The sequence below is a fragment of the Lepisma saccharinum genome, chromosome 2, assembly GCF_977018435.1.
Source record: "Lepisma saccharinum chromosome 2, izLepSacc3.1, whole genome shotgun sequence".
NCBI lineage: Eukaryota > Metazoa > Arthropoda > Insecta > Zygentoma > Lepismatidae > Lepisma > Lepisma saccharinum.
The window spans coordinates 210,136,911-210,163,170 of record NC_139230.1 but is presented as its reverse complement, the minus strand read 5'-3'; the positions used below and the strand labels follow the sequence as shown (position 1 = coordinate 210,163,170).

The 26,260-nt window shown below is 37.4% G+C and overlaps 1 protein-coding gene across 2 annotated transcripts in view; it reads left to right on the top strand.

The window, feature by feature from the left end:
* The window catches only part of LOC145984293 (cell adhesion molecule Dscam1-like), an 875,949-nt gene that overhangs the window by 817,382 nt on the left and 32,307 nt on the right, over positions 1-26,260 (top strand). For both annotated transcript variants that reach the window (XM_083117935.1, XM_083117934.1), the window contains 6 exons: positions 11,242-11,397; positions 16,286-16,425; positions 18,958-19,226; positions 21,790-21,944; positions 22,732-22,749; positions 23,169-23,267. In XM_083117935.1, the coding sequence (XP_082974061.1) occupies positions 11,242-11,397; positions 16,286-16,425; positions 18,958-19,226; positions 21,790-21,944; positions 22,732-22,749; positions 23,169-23,267 (837 nt within the window). The remainder of the gene's footprint in view (positions 1-11,241; positions 11,398-16,285; positions 16,426-18,957; positions 19,227-21,789; positions 21,945-22,731; positions 22,750-23,168; positions 23,268-26,260) is intronic.

The following is a 26,260-nucleotide window of genomic DNA, read 5'->3' as shown; positions in this document are numbered from 1 at the left end:
AACTTTTTTCTGACCCTTAAAAACAATGCTAAACCTGATATCATGTCAGTTTCCCTTCAGTTAGAGCCGGAAAACTCTTTCTATTTTACATTTTTTTTTTGCATTTTTCGGCTTTTTTGGCTTTCAGTTTATTTGTCAGTATTTTTAACAGTTTTTGTTGCACTTTTACTTATTTTTGAGGTTTATTTTTCTCCTCCCCTGTTGTTTCGTGCATTTTAAATGCATTTACTAGTAAAACTTACATATTTAGATTTCTTGACATGGTCCTTTTAGCAAATTCCCCATGAATCGAAAATACGGTCAATGGAAAAGCATAATTTTATTCTTAACTGAAATGTTTGGCAATGGATTAAAATACTTTGTGTGAAGATCTACTTCGAGGTTCTATTTCTGGACACTATTATCGCTTTAATCTGTAGTTTTAAAGTAAAATTAGTCACAATATTAAATGCAATTACACTCTGGTATACGCGAAGCAGAACTGTATTTTCGGATGCTGGCCGACTACAGTATCATAGAGGGCCAACTCTGAAAGGAGATGAATTGGTTGATTTGGTGTTTTAAGTCAACTTTATGCATAGTAAGGCTAATCGGGACTGGACCTACAGTTTAAAGTGGGATCCGAACCGAGTACATAAAATAACGTGAACCGTGTGGTGTAGGGGGATCGTTTGCTTATGGAATGGAAGGTCATGGGTTGAAACCTACTTCTTTGCAAAATCTTTTTCTGGAAGGAAACGGCTTTGGACGAGAATGCTTATCTACGTTTCTTGGATATTTCCGTTGATATTTATGCGATTTATGTCCAGCATTTCCGGATACAGGATGCAGAAAGTTGACATGTAAGGTCTTAATATGTGTTAACTTATAACAGCTGAATGAAAGGAAAAGTATTTCCTAAAATCCTGCCAATCACTGAAAGATTAAAAACATTAGTAGAAGCATTACTTGAGGCATGCACAGTGGCGACGATTATGGAGTGTGGAGGGGCAGATGACCCAGCACTATGTTAAACATTATCTACCAAGGGAAAGAAACTGTCCTTGCCCTCCCCCTCCACCCACCTTGCTCCATCAGTTTTGAAACCCAATCGCCGCTACTGAGCATGCATCGCATAAATATTTACAGTAATATCATATAATATTATATTACGTTATTAGAACACTTCGTACTCGGTAAATAAAAAGGAAAAAATAATAAGGAAAGGGTGGGATTTGAACCTACGATGTTTCGATCTTGACGAAAACAGTAAAAAAAACGAAAGTGCTGTCATCTAACCAACTACTCTAAGCGATTGCTAACAGAAATCTCAGTAAAACACGTTAATCTCAGTTGAAGCAACATTGTGCCGGAGTTTCGAACCATTTTTCGCCAAGAACCAAGGAAAACACACACTTTGCAGAATCGTTTGGTGTTGTGCAAGGTATCTTTACTAAACATTTCGCATAAAATCATCATAAATTTTCCTTCTTGTATTCAAATGTGACCGCAATTTTTTCCAGGTGGATGAGAATCTGTTCAGTGTTTCACAATGCACATACAGTTTCCTATTTTCAAATTCAGAACGAAGAATCTTGAAATATTTTCAACATTCGTATTTCTACTTAACATTTTTTTGTCTACTCGTATATTTTTTTTTACTGTTTTAGGGTATCTTTACTTTATGGAATGTGAAAGAATGAAAAAAAATCACGAGCGTTTTCATTCAGGAAGAAGAAATGTTGCAAAGTTGGCTACTCTTAGTTGGCTCTGAAGCGCTATGCTGCCAAATTTACGAATTCCGGACTTTGAAATTTTTCAGGGCGGTCAAATAAGATGTTGCGAAGTGTACAATGCATGCATGCATACCCGCCTCGTTCAAGAAAAATCTCCAAAGAAGTTAGGAGTATCTAGATTCAAAATTATCCTGGGATGTGCAAACAAACAAACATCTTATTAAATAAACTTAGGTCCTGCGTAAGTGAGATTTATTGACACAATTTTATTACGCCTTTTTGTCATAGCCATTTGACAGAAAAAAGCTGTAAGGATTATGGCTGGAATATTCAGCCAATCTGTTTCATGCAAATCTCTTTTCAAACAATATAAAAGATTGACTGTTCCATGCTTATATATATATTTAGCTGCCTAAGTTTATCAAAGAAAATATTCATAAATACAATCTAAGACACTCTGTACACAGACACAAAACAAGATTCAGTTATAAGTTCGACACACCTTCAACAAGGTTAAGCAAAGTACAAAATAATTACAAACACATAGGAATAAGACTCTTCAACCTGCTGCCAGAGACAGCTCACTATGCACCCCTTGAAAATATTAGAAGTGGGCTCCATGTCGCCTTGTAATCAAGGGGTCCCTGTGGAGACAGACTTTTTTAAACTGTAGGTCCAGTCCCGATTAGCCTTACTGTGCACAAAGTGGACTGAAAACACAAAATCAAACCACGAACTCTGCTGTGCAGACCATTGACAGGACTATGCTACAAAATGTATGGAATGAGCTCGAGTATCGTCTGGGCGTGTGTCATGTAACAAAAGGGGCACATATCGAACATTTGTAGAGGGTGTATAAACTTGGTGAGTTTGTGGTTCTTTTCATATATCTTTCATGCGTGTACGTATAATACTTTTGAAAATATAGGCTTTTCAAAACGAATGAATCATTTTACTAGCCCTGTATATTTACATACTTGGTTATGCTTTTATTGTCTTATTCATGTACTTAAATAATATTGAATTTGATTATCTATTGAGTTATTGCTAATTATGAATAAATATATTGATTTTGATCTTGTAATAGAAAAGTAGCTCACCTGACTATAGGAGTCAAAGTTCCGCCGCTTCTAGAGATTTAGCTCGACATCCCCGATTCCCAGCTCACATGTTTTTAAACGTAGCTCACAAAGATACATTTATTTGATGTCACACTCGCTCAAATATTTGCCACTGTTCCCCAGGGTTGGAAGAGAAAGTGTGTTCATATGACACTTTTCTGACGCAAGGTACTTATACCCATGGCTAGAAATCTCAAGGTGCACGCTCGGCGAGGTCCAGCGCCATTGTGCTTTCAAGCTTCTAAAACCAATATTCTCTCTTCATAGGAATATTCTACGAGACATGTATCTAAGTATCATGTATATACGTGTATAAAGGCGTTGCTGAACGTTTTAGAGGAATTACAAGTTGGCACGTTGAGGCCATTTTGAGTGATGTGAATGTACGAATCGCCCTACCGTATTTGGCAATTCCACGTTGCAAATTACCTACACAAAACGAGGACATATTCAATGTGAGGGCCGGCCTAAGTGGTGGAGTGGTCGGTGTCAAGCACTGGCGTTCATAGGGGTGAAGGGATCTGATGGGGCTCCTATCTTATAGGGCATCCTGCACCTACTTAGAACGCAGCTATGTGCCATCCATTTACGCAAATAATGCCCCCCTTTCGCTTTTTCCCCCCAAAAATACTTCTGCCTACGCTAGTGCGATGATGTTTTTGAGCTTCCGGTCTAGTTCTCCGCCAAGGAGAGATGCGATTCTCTGTTCGTTTGCATATACTTGTGTTTTCCACTTTCACGAGGTGAACTTGTATGGCTAAAGCTATTCCAAAAGGGATGTATAATATTTGTGACGCGTGTGCGGGACGAGAATTTTTTTCAATCCCGACGTTCGGGACGGGAAAAATATTTGAAATTTCCACACTCTGTGGAAATCTCGAATCCTACACACCATGTTCCCCTGAAGTGATTGTTTTTTTTTAATTTCTTTAATAAAAACTAACAAATTTCTGAGAAGTATCAGACAATTATAATGCAGAAAACCTCGAGAATTATCACTTTTAAACATGGCCATTTGGAATTTCCCGATTGTTCGGGATCCCGAAAAGTTGAGAAATCATATCCCGAAGTCGGGATCGGTACGGGAATTTTTTTCCAGATCCCGGTACAGACTTTTCTGGACCCTGCAAACCCATAATTTTTAATATTCTTTCTATTTTATGTTTTTGTAATAAATAAAGCCATAAATGCGGGTTGTTTACGTCAGGGTAAAATGCATTTGAACACGAAGGCCTGGGCGCAAGAAGGTTACTTTTTGGTATGCTATAAACGAGATTCAGCCGGATAGGAGCATGCAACATTGTAGTAGGAAAAGTAGTGGCTTTCGAATGTCTTGTGCTTACATTATTCTTTGTTATTTTCAAATATTACGCTACGTCTTGCAACTTATGGCACAAATACAGCTGACATATGAAACACGACTATTTGCAGTGCTGAAATAAGTAATTAAAGTTCCTAGGTAAATGTCAAAATGATAGAAGAGGTAACTTGTATTTATTTGTCTGTGATTGAAGTTCTGCAGACAACGGATATTCCCATGTAAACCCTAAATTTTGCTCACATAAATGAAACATTTTCTTCGGATAATGTGTCAGAAGTGATCAAGTGTCAAAAATTGATGAAACGAAAAAACTAGAGGTGTCCGAAGGATAGTAAATTTTTACCCATATTTCATCAGCAGTGAATTCTTAATAGTTTTCGTTTAACCGGTGCTCGAAAGAGAAATTTGTAGGTGCGGGATGTTCGAGCTTTGGGAATAGGTTAGAGGGAGTGCATTAAGAAATTACCTTTGTTGAGGGGTGGTATAAAACTATAATCAACGCGTACATTTTAATCGGTGAAAAGAAAATATTTAACTTTAAACATACCAATTATAAAATAGTTGTGCAAGGAGAGACCTTTGAGGAGGCACCCAATTGCCAACCTCACTTCCATGTAGTACATTCCAATCTGCAATGTTGCTGGCCAACGAGACTGGCATCTGCACATACGGTCAGTATAATAATCTGTAGGGCTGTCTTTTGTCCGTGTATGTGCTAAGTGTCTATTTACTGCGTCAGCTTTTAATTATGTAAGGAGGTTTAAATCCTCGGAGAGATATGTTGATTTCAGCTATGGTAAGGGGGTTGGACCCCGTATAACATAACGGGTGCAAAATAGCCTATGTGCTGAAGCCCCACAATTTTAATGTTAACCAATCAGTGATTTATAAAATAGGAGGGTTACCCACTACACTATCATAAAGGTTTTTAAATGTTTGCATAAACACTGGTTTGCAAGTGTGATGCCATGATGATGGTTGTAGTAAAGATAATTTTACATTGTGTGTCAAATGGAACCATATTTATTCGCTTATCCAACCCCAAATGTTACTGCACGTGCTTTGGAAAGACCATTTCAATCATCATAATTTGCGAAACCTGTGTTTGCTAATGGATCAAAATAATGTGTGAGATATAAGATAAATCAGAGAACTGTGAAGGTTAATACTTAACATTCATCCAGTGCTCATGGTACGTTACTCTCTCATGTAAAATTTATACAGAACATCCTCCTGTCTGTTACTGTCAACCGCCTCCTCGATGGCGCAGTGATAGCATCGTCGCCTTGTAATCAAGGGGTCCTGGGTTCGATACCCGGTGGAGGCACAAGTGGTTCAGATCCCTTTTTAAACTGTAGGTCCAGTCCCGATTAGCCTTACTGTGCATAAAGTGGATTTTAAAACATATCAATTAATGTTACTGTCAACCAATTGTAACACAGGGAATCATTTACACAATACGTTGAGCAATTCGAATGACTTTTTCTCCTTCTTTTTTTTAGTACTGCAAACCATCATAAGAAAAAAATTTGGAACCAACGAAGCTGCTATGGAATAGTATGCTAAATGTACTTATCACTTTTGCAAGTAGATGCTTGCAAGATTGTACATGTTTTCCTCTTATATAATGTCAGGGCATGGAACTATTACTAGTGTTAGATATTGATTGCAGGTCATGCATATTTTATTTTTACAGCTGTTGCAAAATAGAGAAAAGTGAACTTCACGTTGATTTTGTGGTCTGCCAATGTGTGCATGCATGCTGATATTGGCCCAACTTTAGATTGCTGTATGCAAATGTTGTTATTATTCATGAACCTATTTTACATAGAATAAATCCTTTACATGTATACATGCACAAGCTTAATAGATACGGTAAAATTTAAGTTTCCCCGAAACACATTTCTTCAATTTGACAGGGGAAAGTACTTTCCGAAAAGAGTTTCTGTATATTCTATGAAGGTCTGGGAAGTGTTTTTTCACCTCGCTGAATGAATTTTCATGGAAAATCATCTATTTTTTGAACATTAATGTCTCTCTGATGCACGAAACGTCCTACTACATGAACCAAATTTTGCATGCGCTTGATAATTTAACTACCGGTCAGTGTTTCCAAACATGTGGTTTTCCTACTGTGTAACAGTAGTATAGCGTTAATGAACGTATGTAACTGTGCATCATTTCTGAAGACGAACTTGTGAGAAGATGACGTGCACAGGATGCGTGGTGAAATTGCACGGTGTCCAAGATCCAGTTGAATTTATTCTTCACTATTTTCGTTTGAAATTTTTGAGTCGAAATTTCCTACTGATTCCGGGCTACGCCCCGGGGGTAATTGACCGACTGCCCCCAACCCCTAACGTGGCCCTGCCTCCGCTCCGGCTCCCCGGCTTTTTTTATAGACTCCCTGTTAAAGGCATGTTAGAAATTGGCCAGAGTCACCTGCCCCGTGTCTGCACAATAGTAAACTAGTACCATAGGTATTTTTTGATGAAGAAGGTTGCAACACTGCATAACCACTGATCATTGACAACGCTAGTCAAGATTTCTCCGCCATATTGCGTGTAACGCAAGCGAAAATGAACAAAAAATAATTACTCGATATGTCGAAAATTGAGATTATTTGCGTGAAAAAAATGAAGTGGCACCTTCAAGAATCCGTAGGAATGCAGAATACGTAAGTGCCAATGTGAAAAAGAAGAAAATAAAGAAATTCCAGCAGTTTCGGGGATACTTACAGTAACATTAATATAAATACCTACTGCACCTTTCTTGCTAGAATTATTTTGTCTGGTTTACTGCCGGAACCCTGTGGCTGACTGGCTAGCCAAGGGTCCCGGGTTCGAATCCCGCTCAGGCTTGGTTGTTTGTGAATGTCCATTCATCAATTTCATCACTCATCCCCATCTTCGCAAATTAGCCAAGAGGCACAAATCACGAAGAAAATAAACTAAATCAATCAATGAATCGTCTGGTTTACTTCCATATGATTGCATCAAGTGGCTATTTATCAGCTGTTTCTTCAGAACATTTAGTTTAAGTGCAGTTATACTTTTTCTGCATCTATTTAGTAAAATTTCCTCCAATTGCCGGTGTATGAAATTAAAATCCGTTTGCACCAGCCTCCATGACATAATGGTCAGTATAACCTGCTACGAAGCTAGAGGTCTCAGTTTCGAGCACAAGTAAAGACATAGATATGTTTGTCCAACATCCATTTCATCATTCATCCTTATCTTCGCAACTACCCCAAGCAATAGAAAATTCTAGCATTGATGAGGGATGATGCTGTAAAGCTGTGCATGGCATGCATGTAGTTGGGAAGTAATGTAGTGCAAGGAAAGCATTACTTTTTTTTGTAATGTGCTACCAAAATTATGTAAGTAATTGGAATGGTACTTCCTTACTTTGTGTTACTTTTTCTTGATAAATTGAGGACTGGAGGATTTATTTGCAAGTACATGCTTTGTTGTCTTGTTCTCAATTTGTGCATCTAAAGTTACACTAAGAAATCACTAATGAGAACAGAGTAAGAATGTACAATATAGAGAATGTCTCCAATTCCTTTCCTACTTGTTATACTTGTTATTTGGGGGTCATGTATAAAAATTGTACACTTACGTCTATATATGTTGCAAAATTACGTTCTTCATTACCACAATCATTCTCCATACATAAACATAACAACCATGTTTGATGATATGAACAAGTGACATTCGGCATTAGTTGTTGCTTCATTACTTGAAGATCATTAATCGTTGAAGCATGGCGGAACAGAGGAGTGACTGTGATTAGAGGTAGGTTTGGCAACGGTGTTAGAGCGTTTTTTAGAAAAATGGTGGGCCCAAATTCCTTTTGTTTTATTGCGATTTCATCATGCTACGAATAGCCCCACGAACTATTTCCGGTAAGGTTAGGCAAGCTTAGTTAAAATTTTGTTCGTAAAACAATGCGATACAGCTTAAAAAACTTATATCAGCTTTTTTCACGATTTCCAGATGTAACCCCCACATTTTAACAACAGATTCATGATTAGAAGGCCAAATGTAGTTAGTATACCAAATATTAACGAAATTGGAGATATTCTCTATATTGTTCATTTACTCCGAGAACAGATGTGAAACAATCTTGTGTTCTTATTGTATGACAGTTATGGTAATGCATTATTTTTTTATGTTACTTTTAGAATAAAACAACTGACACATATTTTTAAAAATTACTTACCTATCTCTGACCATGCATTCCACAGCTTTACGAACCACTCCCATATACTTGTGCAGGGGCGCCGACTTGTCAAAATTATTGGGGGGCTCTGATCACTGAAATAAATGAATGAATGACTCACTCACTCCCTTTTTCTAAAAATAAAAATTACATCCTCATATAGCAATGTTTAAGTAGCTATTATATTCCTCATGCAAATGAAATTTAACAGGAAAAACGTTTAGAAAATGTTTCAAAGTTTCTTTACGTCTTTTGTGTCTGCTCATTTGTTTTTTAGATAACAATTAACATTTTCATTGAAAAGTATGTATTTACATTAAGAGACCAACCTAACAGTATTATGCTGGCCTCGGTAGCCGAGCATGTTGGGTGGTTGACTCAACTCGCTTTGATCCAGAGGTCTCGGGTTCGAGTCCCGTCGAGGTCATGGGTGTGTTTTAATGTCCACAACAGAAATGTGATGGGTTGCAAATAACGAATATTTAACAGTTTTATTTAATTATTTACATAAATGCTAACACAAATCGCAGGAAAATAGTTTTACTTGTTTTTTCTTGCTACAATATTTTACTTTTTAAATTTAATTTTGCAATAATAAAAAAAAATAGCATATACACTAAGATATAAAGTGACATACACAACAAAACATATGAACATGATTTAAAAATAAAGCAAAAGTTGCTCTACACAGTGGGTTATTTTTTATGAACTTATCAACGAGCGGTCTCAGGTCCAAATTATCAAGCACAGTTTGATGTATGTGGAGTACCGCTAAGCTGCTTAGTCTCTTCTGCCCCATTGTAGATCTCAAATATGTCTTTAGTCGGCTAATAGCACTGAATGACCTTTCGGCTGTGGCTGTCGTCACTGGCACAGTGCGGAAGACCATCATGAATTTGGTTTCTGGAGGGTGGTGTCTTCCAAAAGAAACTTCCTTATGTCGCGCATGGTAGTTAGAACCACTTTCTTCTGTATGGCGATATCATGAAGCATGGACATGTGTAAGGAGAGCCTATCGGCATCCAAATCTTGCCGAAAGAATTCTCGCGTTTGCTGAAAGTTTGTTGTGCAACTGTTCACAGCTGAGATGCATTCTTTCTCTACGGCTGTTACTTTTTGTAGTCCTATACATTAATGTCCTTGTTTAACACATGATTTTGCTGTATCACACACGTCAGTGTATATTGATTTATAATACTATTTTGAAGTGTAGAACTTGTGATGTTTGGCAGCATCAGGATTTTCAAGTCTCTTAGGGACGTGACGTTGCCGGGCCAATTCTGGCTCATCAACGAGGCTTGATTTGCCCTCTGTGCATTTCTGCCAGAACTGCTCAAAATCCATTCGCTTTTCTTGAAAGATGTCAGTCAAGTATTTTAGTTTTGATTCCACTTCTGTAGAACCAATGCGTGGAGACTGAATCTTACAGTTTACCTCTTCTATTGGACCCATCACATGGCAGTAGAGGGAGAGAAAGAAACATGTCTTGAAGTGAAGCACATTTTAATGCTGCGTCAGTAAAATCTTCTTCAGAAAATTTCTCAAGAAATTTGAGAAGGTTTTCATAGTTCCTTAAGATCTGTTGCATACTGGAGGCTCTCAACGTCCACCGACAAGGGCAAAGTGGACGCAGTCCAGTATGGCCAGCCTTCTCATTCACATCAATAAATATTCCTAAATATTTGCATTCTTTTAGGGGATTCCCAAACAGTCTTTAACAAGTCGTTGGCTAAATTCATTATGTCTCTGATTAATATATGTAAAATAGTAAATAATAATTATATACTTAGTATATAGTAATAAGTCATGTGTTTTGCTGTCTCCGGTCATAGCCCCCCCCCCAAAGTTGATGGTTTAGCGGTCTCAGCCCCCCCAAAGTTGATGATCTAGAACATTTCAAATGTGTATTTAAAGTTAAGTTCATGTGGCACAATTCGGAGTAAACTTTACAAGATAAGAAAAATAATACATTAGATCCTCTTAAGCAAAATTATTTGGGGGGCTCTGCCCACACATCATTAACATTGGGGGAGCTCTGCCCCCACATAATTAACATTGGGGGGGCTTGAGCCCCCCTAAGCCCCATGGAGTCGGCGCCTATGTACTTGTGTAGTCTGAACATATGTGATGCAGACCTCGTACTTTGCATGCATTGTACCTTAATAAAACAAAGCCTTTATGTACCTGAGGAATCAGTATGTGTAGGTTATTTGTCAACAAGTTTGTGTTTACTTGTAATTCTCTCCCTTTCACACAGATATGTATATATATGAAGGTCATTATTGCCTTGCAATCAAGGGGTCCCAGGTTCAATGCCCGGTGGAGACACGTTTTAAACTGTAGATCCAGTCTCTGATTAGCCTATCTGTACATAAAGTGGACTTACAAGAAAAACTTCAGGAAAAGTAAAGCTACCTTTTACACATTGCAATATGCTGTGAAGGCATTTTGAGAATGTGGGGGGTGATGTATTCAGCACCATGCTCTGGCCCCCTTTACCCCAAAGCCACTCCATGCAGGGCGGAGTGGGTAGCGCAGCATGCTACGATGCCAAGGTCCCGGCCTGGACATGGAGTGTTCTTTATGAGTGTCCCTTTATTAATTTCATCATGTCATCCTCATCGCACAATTAGCCAAAAGTGGCAAAAAGCGACGCTAAATAACAAAAATCAAATCAAACCATTCTCTGCAGGAACACGTGGGAATTGGACCTGGTTCTTCTACATGACAGTCAGATGCTCCACCAACTGGACCACTGTGGCATTCTCCTACATATAACTTTTTCTTTAATGAATGTAGAAGGTTCAAACAGTACTTACTGCCAAAACATGTCTGATATTTTTTTTATCCTTCTTTCTAGATTTCACACCACCATTTGAAAAGACAACTCATGGCGTTAAACTTCAGTTATTTGAGCTGGATGCCTATCAGAACTACAGCATTGAAGTGCGAGCCTACACAAGGAAGGGTGATGGTGCATCCAGTAGGCCAATTTTCTGCAGGACTAAGGAAGATGGTACATAAATGATTTTATGAATAACTTTCTGGAAATAAACTAGATTGCATTTTGCATAAATGATTTTATGAATAACTTTCTGGAAATAATCTAGATTGCATTTTGCATTCCTTCAAAATCTGGTGTTACTTGCACAACTGAAATGTCATGTGTATTGTTATGTGTTGTGCTGGTTTAAATCAGTCTGGGATACAATCATGCACCCTTGATATTTTCTCCTAGTTATTATGACCAAGAGGTAGTTTTCATAAATTTCGGGAATATGAAACATGTGTTTAGCATGTTAGGGGAAATGGTCAGTCACTTTTAACCAGAGCATTGTTTAACATTTAAATGGATATCATAAATTCTCACTAAAAACAAATTACACCTGAATATGTTGAATATAAATAATTTATAATGTTAACCCTTGACTGATTGAATTTCAATAATTCATAAAGTTTAGTTTAACTGCCTAACTTCAGCATCATCTCATGCAAAAACAATGTGTCCTACACAAACAAATATTTTATCAAACAATAAAACAATTTGTTGTACACAAATATTTATCAAACAATATGTAACATAAATTCACAAGGTTATTAAGTTACTTGTTGCTTTTAGACATACCAGTATCAGTACTTTAGTACTATATGGACTACCTCCAATCAGTTCACTGTACGTATCTAACCTAACCTTCATATCTAATTAGTTAGGTTCTTATGGCATACTAATTACTTTTCGTTTTCGGCACTTGTGGCAACAGGTATGTGTGTGTCTGCCATGGCTTCACCCAGGAGCAGGGAGCAGCGCTCCGCAGGTAACAGGATCCCAGCCCAGTACTTTCACTTCCTATGCATGGCTTTAATTTGTGGAGACATTGAAGTGAATCTGGTACCTGTGAAAACGTTGGCAAATTTCTCCATGTATTACCAAAATACACAGAGCATTAAGAACAAGCTTACTGACTGTGCTGCTTTTGCATGTGAACTAATGCCATACGATTGCTTGATATTTACCAAATCGTGGTTAACTGAAAATGTTAGTGACAGTGAACTACCATTCGCAAGCCATTTTAACATATATAGAAAAGATCGTGCAACTTGCAGTGGTGGTGTAATGATATGTGTTAGCACAAAATTGCAGTAAAGTACGCAATGACCTAAAGCGGAACTGTGAATTACTGTGGGTCGAGGTTTCAGTATCCAATGCAAATAATCTTCTCCTTGGTTCTTAGTATAGACCGAATAAAAATAGTCCACTCTGACTTCTCGAAGAATGTCGAGATTCGATACTTGCCCTGGGGGACGTTGTGCTTTTCGGATACTTCAACCTGTCTATTGAGTGGCAAGACTCTTGTCATGGAATCGCGAAGTGTGAAAATGACTTATGGTTCATTGAAACTTTCATTTCTGGTTTAAAGCTAAGGCAGCATAATTTATTCAACACCAGAAAGGACAGTAATCTAGATTATGTTGTGTCCACATTGAACAATATAAACATTATGCTGCGTAAGAACCTCCTCAGTTCTGACCACGATAGTCAGGACATGTCCATTTCCATCCCCCCACCTACTAAAAGAGGTCATTGCCCCTCGATCCAGAAGAAGCACCACCTGTGTAACCGAGCACCGTGGGAGGAGATAAGACGTACCCTCAACTGCTTCCCCTGGGGCCTTTTGAAAGATGGTACAGTCGACAATGCAGGTGAGCTTTTTACAGCTGCCATTCATGCAACGGTGAACCACCTTGTCCCTTCAGAAAGAATAGCATCTCGCCGATTACCAAGTTGATTCGACTCAGAAGTGCGCAATGTACTGGCTAACAAGAATCGAGCCTGGCAAGTTTGGAAGGACTTCCCGAGTGAACACACTTACAATACATTCGCTGTTCTTCGATGGCACTCAAAGTACCTACTCTGAAACAAATACATAAACAATATCAATGCAACAATCCAGGAAAATCCATAGAACTTCTTCAGTCTAATAAACTCGAAGAAACAATAGCAGAATTCCTCTTGAAATTACACACAATAGGGCTGAAGTCTTAAAATGCTTATTTCCATGGTAACTTCTGTCCGCCTGCCCCTTGCAACGTTGCCAAACATAAGATCAGTCTGTTCTTCTTCTCTAACAAAGCTTGCCACTACAACCGATAAAGTGAAAAGTCTATTGTCGTCTCTCTCAGCTCACCGTGCCCTAGCGCCGGACAGTATCAACACCATGTTCCTGAAGAAAACCTTTCTTTTCCCCTCTGCATTCTTCTGAATAGATGTTTCTCGGAGTGCATCTTTCCTCACGATTGGAGGCAAGCTAACATCACTCCCATTCACAAAAATGGCAACAAAAAACCTTGCTTCTTCCTATAGGCCAATTTCGTTACTCTCTCCTCTGTCCATCATTTGTGAAAAAATCATCAAAGGCAGGCTATATAAATTTGTTTCTGCGTACCTAAGCTCAAATCAACATGCTTTTCTTTCTGGTAGTTCCTGTCTTACGAACCTGTCTGTTTTTCTCTCACATGCTATTAAATATATTTCAAACAATTCACAACTGGACGTTATATATTTTGACCTAGCCAAAGCTTTTGATACTGTCAGTCATCATCTTTTGATTCACAAAGTATGCAATAGATTCAACATTCATGGTAACTTTCTTAACTTGCTCACAGATTACCTTAGCGATCGCCAACAACATGTAGTCCTTCCAGGAACTCTATCTAACTATCTTCCCGGCCTTTCTGGAGTACCACAGGGCAGTGTTCTAGGACCCCTCTTGTTCATATTATTTGTCGATAACCTTACCGACCATCTCACAGCCACCTCTAGTAATTACCTTCTTTTCGCAGATGACTGTAAGATTTTCACAGAAATCTCCACTTTTATGATACTCATCTTCTCCAGAATGACATTAAAACGTTTTTTCATGGTGCCTGGCATGGAAACTTACATTAATTCCTGAAAAATGTACTACTCTCACCATCTCTCTCAAAAAGAACCTGTTAAAGTCATCTTACTCCATCTTTGGCAACAACATCAAAGCAGTATCCTCCCATAAAGACCTAGGCATTGTTTTTGACCAAAAACTCACATTTGAAGAACATATTACAGGCACGACAAAAAAGGCTATCTGACTCTTAGGTTTACTGTATCGTTTCACCGAAATTAGTGACATCTCAGCCCTCACCTTGTACTTCAAATCATTCACTTCCCCAATAATAGAATACTGCTCTCCAGTCTGGTCCATGGCATGTTCCACTCAGCTCTCCAGAATCTATTCTGTTCTTAACTTTTCCTTGCTATAGTTCGTTACAGGGTTACCTCATTACACAATTTTTCAACACCACATGTCCTGTCCTTTCTAAACTTGCAGACTCCCTATCAGCGCCGTTTACTGAATGATTTTAGGTATCTTTACAAAATTGTCAATGGCAAAATCCACTGCAACACGCTCCTCCAGGAATTCCACTGTCGAGTGCCTATGCGCACAACACGCAACAATAATATATTTTACACAAAAAAGCCTAGACTGGAAAATCAAAAAAAGATTGCTCTTCCACAGACTTCCCACTCAATATAACGACCTCCCATCAAGTACTGATGTATTTTCTACAGAGTACGCCTTTTGGTCAACCATCAGAACATATGTTGCTAAATAATATTTAATTGGCTATCTTGACTTATTTATATTAATATTTTGTCTTATTTTGTTATTTTCATTTTTGTTCTCTTTTGTTCTTTTCATTGTTATTGATTTCAGTGTAAAATGGCTACGTGCTGTATCTGAAATTTTCTCAATAAATAAATATGAAGGTTAGGTACATACAGTGTACTGATTGGAGGTAGTCCGTATAATACTAAAATACCCCAGTATCAAACATGTAAATAAGAAAGTACTTATCGGGCCTCCCCGATGATGTAGTGGTACCGTTGTCACCTTGTAATAGTGGTTCAAATTCCTCTCTAAACTGTAGGTCCAATCCCGATTAGCCATATTGTGCATAAAGTGCACTTAAAACACCAACTCAATCAATGAAAGAAAATACTTCTTACAAAGTAATGTAAAATGGACAGAGTGTACTTTTCCCTACATTCTTGGATGCCAGTAATTTTGTTATAACCCCCACCCCCAAAGAGGAACAAATGCTTAAATTGAGGTGGTTGATTGTATCCCATCAGTTTAATTCACTGATTAAGTTTGGTCACAAACCTTAGTTTTATCAATAGTTGATAGTTGTGTATTAGAAATCACAATTGGATGCTTCATGATCAATTTTTAACTTTTTCACATGAAGTTAATGTAATATTCATCTTTTATAATAACTGCTAGGTGACCAGTAATTTTTTTCTATCTGATTTTTATTAAAGGGGTAGAACAGACATATTAATGTAACCAAAATATATATAAATATTGTACTAATGTACTTCTATTAGAGAGAGAATGTTGTCAATGATGTACATAGGGGAAGGTGGGGAAATTATATGAACCTAAGGATAATTACTTGTCTCACATCGTGGCCATGCAGTCTAATGTGCAACTTTGGGCTCTGACTATGGGATGCGTGCAGGTTCGAGTCTCCTGGGGAAAGCGTAATAACTTTTCCTGAGATTTCAGCCAGTGTATGGGACTGGTGACCGACCACCCACCATCGTGAGGAAATTAGGGAGCTACAAATGACTAGTGTAATCCAGTCACAAAAAACTTACGATGACGACTGGGGGTGTGTCATGCTGACCACATGTCACCTCGTAACTGGTTGAATGATCTCCCACCTTGGCAAGTAGGAGTGGGGCCGTCGATAGGTAGCTTCATGCAAGCATCCATCAATATAGTAATATAATTATCTTTGTATTACTCTTGCCAACTTTTTTTTATTATTGTTTAATGTTTCTTGTATCTTGTCCATTGCAGTACCTGGACAACCTTGGGACATTAAAGCTCTTATTATGGATTCTGAGACAATACTTTTATCATGGCTACTGCCACGTAAACCAAATGGAAGAATTATTGGATATAAAGTGTATGTGCGCTCATTGGAAGGATTAGCTTTGGTGAGTATTTAATTCATATATTTTAGTGTAAACTGCTGTGTAAAATCTTTTATCCAATGGGGATGAAAAATGTCAGCAGCTCCTCTACTCACATGTGAAGCATATTCATAAAGCCCCAGCCGATGGCTGCTGTTTCATATTTCCTGTGGGTGATTGCATGTCAAATCAGGCAGTATTTGACATACTGATTTTGATGATTTTTGGTGAGTGGGTGTGGATTCTATTTTCATGAAAACTTTGATAAAAATCAAATTTGTCTATTTTTGTAGCTATTTTAAAAATTACCTTATTTACAAAACATTGTATTTGCTAATGAACATAACTCCGGAACAAACGAAGCCTGAAAGATAAATATATATATAATATTAACTTATGTTTTGCGAGTATCGAGGCAACTCCTGCGACGTTTCAGGTGCAACTGCTCCCTTCCTCAGGCTGTTCATGTTTAGGTTATGTATAAATCATAACCACGTCGAACTCTCCATAGGTTCAGGATATAGGATTGGTAAAAGGTGTATGGTTAAAAGGCAGTATAAATCTAAAACCCATTATAGGTACACGTCAAACTACCATGCTGTTTTCCCAGTTAGAAATTGCTCCTGCTGCGTATTGCAGCACACGTGGGCCATGGCTACTCACAGTTTTAAAGTTTTAACATTCCAAGGAGCAATTTCTATTTGGGAAAACGGCATGGTAGTTTGATGTGTACCTATAATGGGTTTTAGATTTATACTGCCTTTTAACCATACACCTTTTACCAATCCTATATCCTGAACCTATGGAGAGTTCGACGTGGTTATGAATTATACATAACCTAAACGTGAACAGCCTGAGGAAGGGAGCAGTTGCACTTGAAACATCACAGGAGTTACCTCGATACTCGCAAAACATAAGTTAATATTATATATATATATATATTAAACTTGGTGAGTAATTCTCACAACCTTTATCATGTATTGTAGCCTGAAAGATGAAACCAGTCTTATTTTGTAGATTAACAGACAATACAATAATGCATTTTTTCTAGTGAAGTGAGTATTTTGAATGTTTTTTTTGGCCAAGTGTTTGTGTTCAATGTTCAAAGTTGAGTAGCAAAAAACACTCCCAATCAATTTTGGAAATTTTGAGCTTCAGTACATCTTCTACATTGTACATCCATGGTGATATATTTTTTTTTTCATGTAAGGGAGAAAATGTATTTTAAAATTTATGTGTAACCTGCTCTACAGTTTGCAGTTGTGAGTAGAGTGACACTTTTTCAAATTTTCAATGTCTTGAAGTTATGCAAAATGCATAATTTTCAGTATTATGTGTCAAAGGGGATTACATAATTTAATGGCAGCTAATTTAATATTTTGATCATGTTGTATGTAAATGTATGGTTGTTTTAAACCAAAGATCTGGTATATTAGTTTAAGTTAATAATGTGAACAACTTTATTTTGTTAACAATGTCCGAAATATCAGTATTGGTGGGTATTGGTTAAAAAAAAGATGATGGTTCAGCCATATTAAAATCCACTTTTATCAATTGTAATATTTGCCACTTAATTTCAAGAGGGAATTAATTATACAAGGTCTGACAAAAAAGGTCTGATGGTTAAAGAAATTGAAGTATTCAGTTGTGTGAATTGCTAGGAAGTATTGTATTGTATGTGCCATTTACAAAAGTGAAAGGGGAGATGCCAGCAACATTTAGCTCCAAAGAAATTACGCCATTCAGTCTTTGCCGATGCACACCTTGAGTCTGTGAGTGAAGTTCTGTAGAGCTCGCTAAATCTTTGTTTGGAGAATGACATGAATTTTGCAATGAATCACTTCTTTAAGACCAACGACTGTTTGTGATTTCTCAATGTAAACCTTGCTTTTGAGGTACACTTAAGGAAGTTGCATATGGGGAGATCTGGTGATCATGGTGGCCACAAAATGTTGCATCCGTGGGAAGTGTCATGTCCTGGAAACATGCTGTTGACAACTACCATTGAAGTCCTTGCTGTAAGGGAAGTTGCCCTATACTGTTGGAACCACACCAACCTAACCAATATCTGTGTAGTTCTGGTGCCAGGAAATTGCATAACATCAAAACATAGCAATCTGAATTGGCGGTAACAGTATGGCTGTCTTTCTCAAAAAAATGTGGGCAAATGACCCAGAATTTACACACACTGCACCATGCCATGATTCATTCACAGTAAAAATGTCGTTCATGCAACCTTCACTGAGTATTCACTACATATTCGTTAATCTTTTTTAAAAAAATGTCTCCTCTGCAAACTCCCACTGCATAACATTTCACTGCTATGTGGTAACTGAAATGATGAGAGTAATAGCATACAGTGCCACAATTCTGACAATGCCATCTACCCTCCAGCCTAAGTGGATAAAACCATCAGAACTTTTTGCAAGACCCTGCATTATGATCCGTAATGATTATCTGAAGTTCAATACTATTGATCTCATTGTTCATGAATGACATGTTCATAGCAGTATTTTTGCTAAGGTATTTAGTATTTCATATTTTCGTGACTTTCAGGATAAAGATGTTTTTGAGTTGCCGCCAGAACAAACATATTACAGCATCACTCATCTTAGGCTTCATCATCGATATGAGTTCTGGGTAACAGCTTTCACAAATATCGGTGAAGGTTCTCCATCTCATCGTGTGGTGCAGGCTCCATCTAATAAAGTCCCAGCTCACGTGGCATCATTTGGGAGCAAAGTTATTGCAGTATGGAAGGAAGAAGTTAAACTGCCTTGTATGGTTGTTGGGCATCCCACTCCAGAACGTCGCTGGAAAAAGAAGTGAGTTAATTTTCTGTCTGAATTGCTGATGAACTGATATTGTTTAAAGTGCTACTTGTTCACTTGTAGACTTCCATGATTTGTTTGACAAGTAGAATTCAGTCTGAGTCATTACTAGATCTCGGATTTTTAGGTTCTAAAACGTGTGGTTTGAGGTTCCTAAAATAGGTTCTAAAAATCCTGAAATAGGTTCGAAAAATCCTAAAATAGGTTCGAAAAATCTTAAGTTAGGTTCGAAAAATCCTGAAGTAGGTTAAAAAAACTTAAAATAGTTCAAAATTTCTGAATACTGCTGATTAGGTAGTCACCAGCAATGAAAATGAGAAACCTATATCCTGAAATATGCACTATCTTGTTAACGTTATGTGTGTTGCCTTTTGGCGATGGCAGAACTTACCATTGGAAATTTGCTATTAAAATCCACTCTTCGCCGTATAGTTAGGCAATAATCTGTTTTCATGTTATCCACAATCAAACTCCGCAATTTTGTCTGTGAGGATCATCTTCTATGCTGAAAATAATCTTTCAACAAAAACATAGTCAGTGCTGCAAACTTCAATGCTGAAATGTTAGTTTGCAAGGCGTGAATGCCACATAGCATGGAAGTGATGCGAAAGTGAGCAAGACCACACAGGTCAGACCACTTTGGATTGTACAGGTAACAGTGGCACCAGACAGTTTGCTTTGTTTATAGCTTTGAAAAACCACCATGGACTTGGAGGAAGGGAAATCGACAGAGAGTATGTTTCAAACACGTTCGTCATTGAATTGTCTCGTGACCAAACAAAGCAAATGCCTCTGTGTGACATAAAAAGTCTGTAAAACCTTTAAAAATATATAGAAACCTAAAAAAAGGTTCGATTTAGGCACATAAACCTAAAATAGGTTCTAACAAGCAAAATAGGTTTTATTAAGCACTATAAAAACTTCATCAGTTGTTGCGTTTTTTAAGAATACTCTGACTTAACTTATTATTTCTTGCATACCTGTAAAGGAAAAACGGTTAAAAACCTAAAATCTGAGGTTTAGTCATTACCTACACCAATGTATGAGGATCAATAAATATTAGTGATACAATTATCAGAGGATTCCAGTTGAATATGCCAGCCTCAATACTTTTTCAGAAGTGTTGTTAAAGATCCAGGAATTGTAAATAAATTCAATTCCTGTCTGGGAGCAACAATCAGGAAGCATAAATGGGTTCTGGACTGTAAAGAACCTTTTTATCATTAAAGTATTTCTATTTGGTCCCAGAACCTTTTTCCGGATCAATTTAAATATGGTCCAAGTTTGGTAATGAAATGAAAGAATACACAACCTGAACGGAATTTACATTGTGCAAGAAAAGGATTCCGGTCACGTTACAGAACCCATTAGAATTTATGGGCTCCTGGAATTTAACAACCCTGTTTTTGAGTTTCTTGATATGCCACAAAGAATGCAATATGTGCAATTTTTCATTAATTCTGCACCAACATTATGTGGTAAATGTTTGAAATTAAATGGCAGCTTTTGATATCCTGATTAGCTTGCACATAAACTTTGGACATTTTAAAGCAAAGCTATGGAATACAGTCCCGTGCGAATTAATCGGAACAATATATTTTTATGCATGATAGAGTCTCAAACTTGACTATGGTTTCATGATGATGAATCTATGACAAATCGTGTAATACAAATTATATTACAGAAAGAAGAACATATTAGCTATTAAGAAATATTACGAATATGTAATTTATTGTTTCTGAATATTGTAATTGATGAATTAGGGTATAAGTACAAAAAAATACATAACGTGTGTAGTTATTGTCATATTTCAATTAATTCACGCAGGACTGTAGATCTCATTTCTGATTGGCCTACTTTATTTGAAATATTTTCTCAATGTTCATACATTTATTAGTGGGCGAATTCACACACACATACAGTCCCGTGCAAATTAATTGAAATACGACAATAACTACACACTTTGTATTTTTTTGTACTTATACCCTGATTCATCAATTACACTATTCAGAAACAATAAATTACATACTCGTAATATTTCTTAATAGCTAATATGTTCTTTTTTGTGTTATATAATTTGTATTACACGATTTGTCATAGATTCATCATCATGAAACTATAGTCAAGTTTGAGACTCTATCATGCATAAAAATATCTTGTTCCGATTAAATCGCACGGGACTGTAGTTGCAGTGTAATATTTATATTAATAAATAGTTAACTATTTAATTTGAAACCACTACAATATTCAAGTACCAATAGGCATTGGACAGAGTATCTGCATTGTATCTCATCAGATTGTCTGACAGGCAAAAAGAGCCCATGTGCTGATGTGCCCATAATATGGAAAAGCAATCAATCAAAACACTTGATGTTTTTTATTCTGTTACCCTGTTGCCTGGCTTTATATATAAGGCTTAAAGTATCTTAAGAGGAGAGATTATATATTTTAATTCTCTGTTGAAGGTACACAAAGATTTATGGACAACATTTGTTGTAAAATGAAAGTTAACAATTCAGATGATTTGTAATTATATATTACCAATTGCAACTTTCAGGGGAGTCATTATCCGGGAAAGCAACAGAATTCAGTTTACAAGAGAGGGAGCATTACACATAGCATCAATCCAGAGTACAGATGCTGGTAACTACACTTGTTCAGCAGAAAATATCTTTGATAAAGACGAGATTGTTTACACACTAATAGTTAAAGGTAAGTTTACTTTCATTTTATTACAGGGAAGTAGATATATAAATAGTTAGTTGTCCTGCATTTACGTATGCTGTTTCATCAATATGCAAGTTACCCTAATTCGGCCAATACCAGTTGTATCGGTAACGGAAGGTATCGGTAGGAATTCATCCACGTACCAGCTGATACTTTTCTGACATATTGGTCACGGTGCCTGCAAAAATACCACACGACATGTTCACTGAGTCTCATTATCTTGGAAATCATGCCAGATTCAAACTTTCTTTTTATTTTGCACAAATTATGAAAGAAAAACTGTATTTTTCGATTACATAACATCTATTTTTATATTCTGATGTAATTCTTGAATATTCTAAAGCAAATTTATTGGTAAATTCATGCATATAACTGGAGATTATTTACACACCAATATTGATCAATATTTTGAACAAAATTTAAGTATTGCGATTTTCAAGTATTTGTATCAGTGGGAATCTGTATCGGTTCAAAGTGGTATCGGCTCAGCCCTAGTTTTTATAATATTGCTTTTTGCTGGCTATTAAAATGTATTTCTTGACATGGTGTAAATGTTAAGTACAATTGCATATATTTTCATGAAAGTTTCTTGTCATTTGAATACATTCTTGAATTTTTAAATAAATAATTAAAATCACATGGATTGCATGCATACAATAGAGTATCCACCATACTATATATCTACCCATGTTTATTAGTTTACTGAGAATAAATTTAATAATTAATTCCAACTAACTCTATATTTTCTTTTCACATTGCATTGCATTCACAGAGACAAGAAATAAAGGCAGTAAGTATTATATTGTTTAGTCACTAAAGAAATATTTATTGTACTCTGCTTAACTAAGAGCATTTGCTTTTTCTTTGTTAAGAATTTACATGGAAGCAGTACAGTGAGCATTTTTATTTCTTGAAATAACTGAAAAATTATAATGTTTACCTTGTAATTGCAGTCTAATTGTGATACAATGTAATTGTAATGATTAGAAGACAAGTATAATTTAAACATGAAGCATAACCTGTTTATGTAGTAAAAGTATATTTCATTCATACTTTTATACTCTTTTAATTGTAAGTACTCATCCTTTTTCAAAGATGTGAATTCAGTATATGTATATTAAAGGACAGAATGTCTTCTTTGTAGCAAAAAAGTAAACTTTCTATAGTTAAAGAATAACTTGGTGATTTTAACTTAACTTTATATTTCAGTACCACCAGTACCACCGATGTTTTTTGTTTCAACAACAACAATTTCCAGTATGACACTAAAGTGGAAGCAAAGCAACACTCCAGGCAGCACTATACAAGGTATAATAAGTTGTTTATAGAATAAAATAAAGTGCAGGGTATATTTTCCACACTCCATTCTTTGCAATGCTTTCCATTAAAATCACATTATTTCAAACTGATAACTGGTCTGGAATGATTTGTTCAATCTACATTCACAACTACACTAAAACTCTATAATGCAACACCCCTTTCACAGCTTTTCATTGGGTGACTCATGACAAGTACATTGAGACCCATCTCCACTGTTTCTTGGATTGCTAGACCAGAGTCCGCTATTTATTGTATTCAAGTAGCTCTCCAGTTGTCCTCACAATGACGAACACCAGAATTTTGAGCTTGCACAGGATCAAACCTGGGATGCCTCCTATGCAGGAGCTTTACAGCTCTTTATTTCCAACTCTAGGATGGTTTTGGTTGAATGCTTGATATGGACATATACCTGATGCACATTGTATCTAAAGATATATCTGTTTGGCGGTTACGCAGAGATAGGTAATTTTCATGCCTGACAAAGCCACCAGACGGGTGGCAAAATCGATAGCGAGAAAAATTTACTCGGAAAAATGAAAAGTAAGCTTATGAGAGTAAATTATATACCTGATGGTTTATTAGAGTCCAGAAGATTGGTATGGAGACCATCATTTCCATAGCACAAATAAATTGTGCAACATAATCTGGCAGATGTTTTGCGGAGATTAATCAGGGATCACTTACAAGAAGGCATCTTTCGCAGCTGCTCATAACTCTTGTGTTGTGTGATACCGGTTATATCAGACTCTGTCATTGATGAACCCCCAGAGATGAGGTCGGGACATCTTGGAAGTTTGGCTAAGGGAGCTGGTTAATCTTCAGAACCTCTTGTCCAGGAAAGGTCTTTATTTTGGTAATGATGAAAGCTGTGCTATGAAAATGACAGTCTCCATAACAATGTTCTGGACTCTTAAACTATCAGGTATGGTCCATATCAAGCATTCAACCATAACCATCATAGTGTCGAAAATAAAGGGGGTACACCCACTTTGTGATAATTCTGTACATTCCCTGCAATACTGATTGCATGGAAGTTTAAAACACACCTGTTTAAACAAATATCAACTTCTTTTCCCCATCCTGGAAACCGTATTTTTGCAGGTTAACGAAGGTTTGACACATAGAATGCATGGTATAATACATTATGTCTATCCTGAAAAGGCCTCCACAGGATATTTTCCAGGGAGGGCATGCAAGGTATTTTTTTTTCCAGGGAGAGGGGGCAAAGGAGGCATATTTTCCCTCAGAATAGCATTGCTTCTTCAGTTTGAAGTTATCATGTTCCTGCAATGCCCTTCCACTAATTATCAGATTACTGGGACTGAAATAATATTATATGTGTGTAATATATGATTTTAGGATGACATTTATTTTCCAGGATGTCTGGATATGCTCCCTCTTAACATTCACTACAACATTTTAGTTACGTGGAATCTGTCTAAAATGCTAACAAAGTTTACTGCTATTTTTGTTATACATGCCTGTCCTGAATATTGTTTCACATTTCTATTGTATTTGCTTAATGTCTTGTGTAGCCATACAAATTTTACAAAAATACAAGTGTCGTTCAAGGTTGACCGGGATTTTCGTACGTAAAAAATCGATGAATAGCTGGATCATGATGAAACGTGCGGGTGACGTAATGTATTCCTTCGCGAGTAACTAGCGCCCGGCATGACGTATTTCACGCATGCGCAGCAGTTGCAGCGAACATGGTGGCAAGCAGTGTGTCTGTGGCTGTGGAGCAGCAGTATGTAATCAAATTTCTCGTGAAGGAGAAAGTGAAACCAGCTGAGATTTTCAGACGATTGCAAGCACAGTATGGTGAACAAACGATGTCGCGGACAAGAGTGTACGAATGGTGTGAGCAGTTTCGCGAAGGACGGGAGCTGGTGACAAATGAAGCACATGGATACATTCGCCCGACTGCAGTCACACCAGTGAATATCGCACGTGTTGAGCAAATGATCCTTGAGAACCGGCGAGTAACAGTGAGGGATATTGCTGCCGAGGTGAATATCAGTGTCGGGAGTGTTGAGACAATCATTCACGACCACTTACGCTTCCGCAAAATCTGTGCAAGGTGGGTTCCCCGCCAGCTGACATTCGATCAGAAGTGGACACGCAGGACGGTCTGTGAACAGCTTCTGAATCGGTTTCGAGCAGAAGGTGATGAATTGTTGCAATCCATCATCACGTGTGATGAAACATGGTTGCACAATTCAACCACAGAGACCAAAAGACGCAGCATGGAGTGGCGGCATAAAGGTTCCCCGCCCCCCAAGAAAAGCAAAACGCAGCCGTCCGCTGGAAAGATCATGGCAGGTGTCTTCTGAGACATGAAGGGCGTTATCCATGTGGATTTTCTGGACAAAGGGAGCACGATTAATGCCCAGTATTACTCCACATTGTTGAGTGGTGCTGTACGAAAGTCTATTCGCAAGAAAAGACCTGGGATGTTGTCTGGAAATGTCATTCTTCTCCATGACAATGACCGCCCTCACACGGCCAATGTGACAACAACAACTCTGCCCGACATGCGCTGGGAAGTTCTGCCCCATCCCCCCTACAGTCCGGATTTAGCCCCCAGTGATTATCATTTGTTTGCACCCCTTGAAGACCATCTGGTAGGGAAGAAATTCACGACAGACGAAGCACTGCGGAGCGATGTCCTCCAGTGGCTACGACAACAACCAAGTTCTTTCTACGCCAAAGGAATTCGGGAGCTGCCAGAACGATGGCAATGGTGCCTCGGTGCGCACGGAGAATACTTTGAAAAACTGACATAGTTTGGTGTTTCTTCTGCTACCTATTTCCTCTGCAGAAATAAAAGTCCCGGTCAACCTTGAACGACCCTTGTATAAGTTCTTTTATAAATCAGGAACTGTTTTTAATATAAAAATATAAATATTATATTTAAGGTGTAATTCAGTATTCATAACAGATAATGATGGAAATACTCATAGTGTCAGTCTATTAAA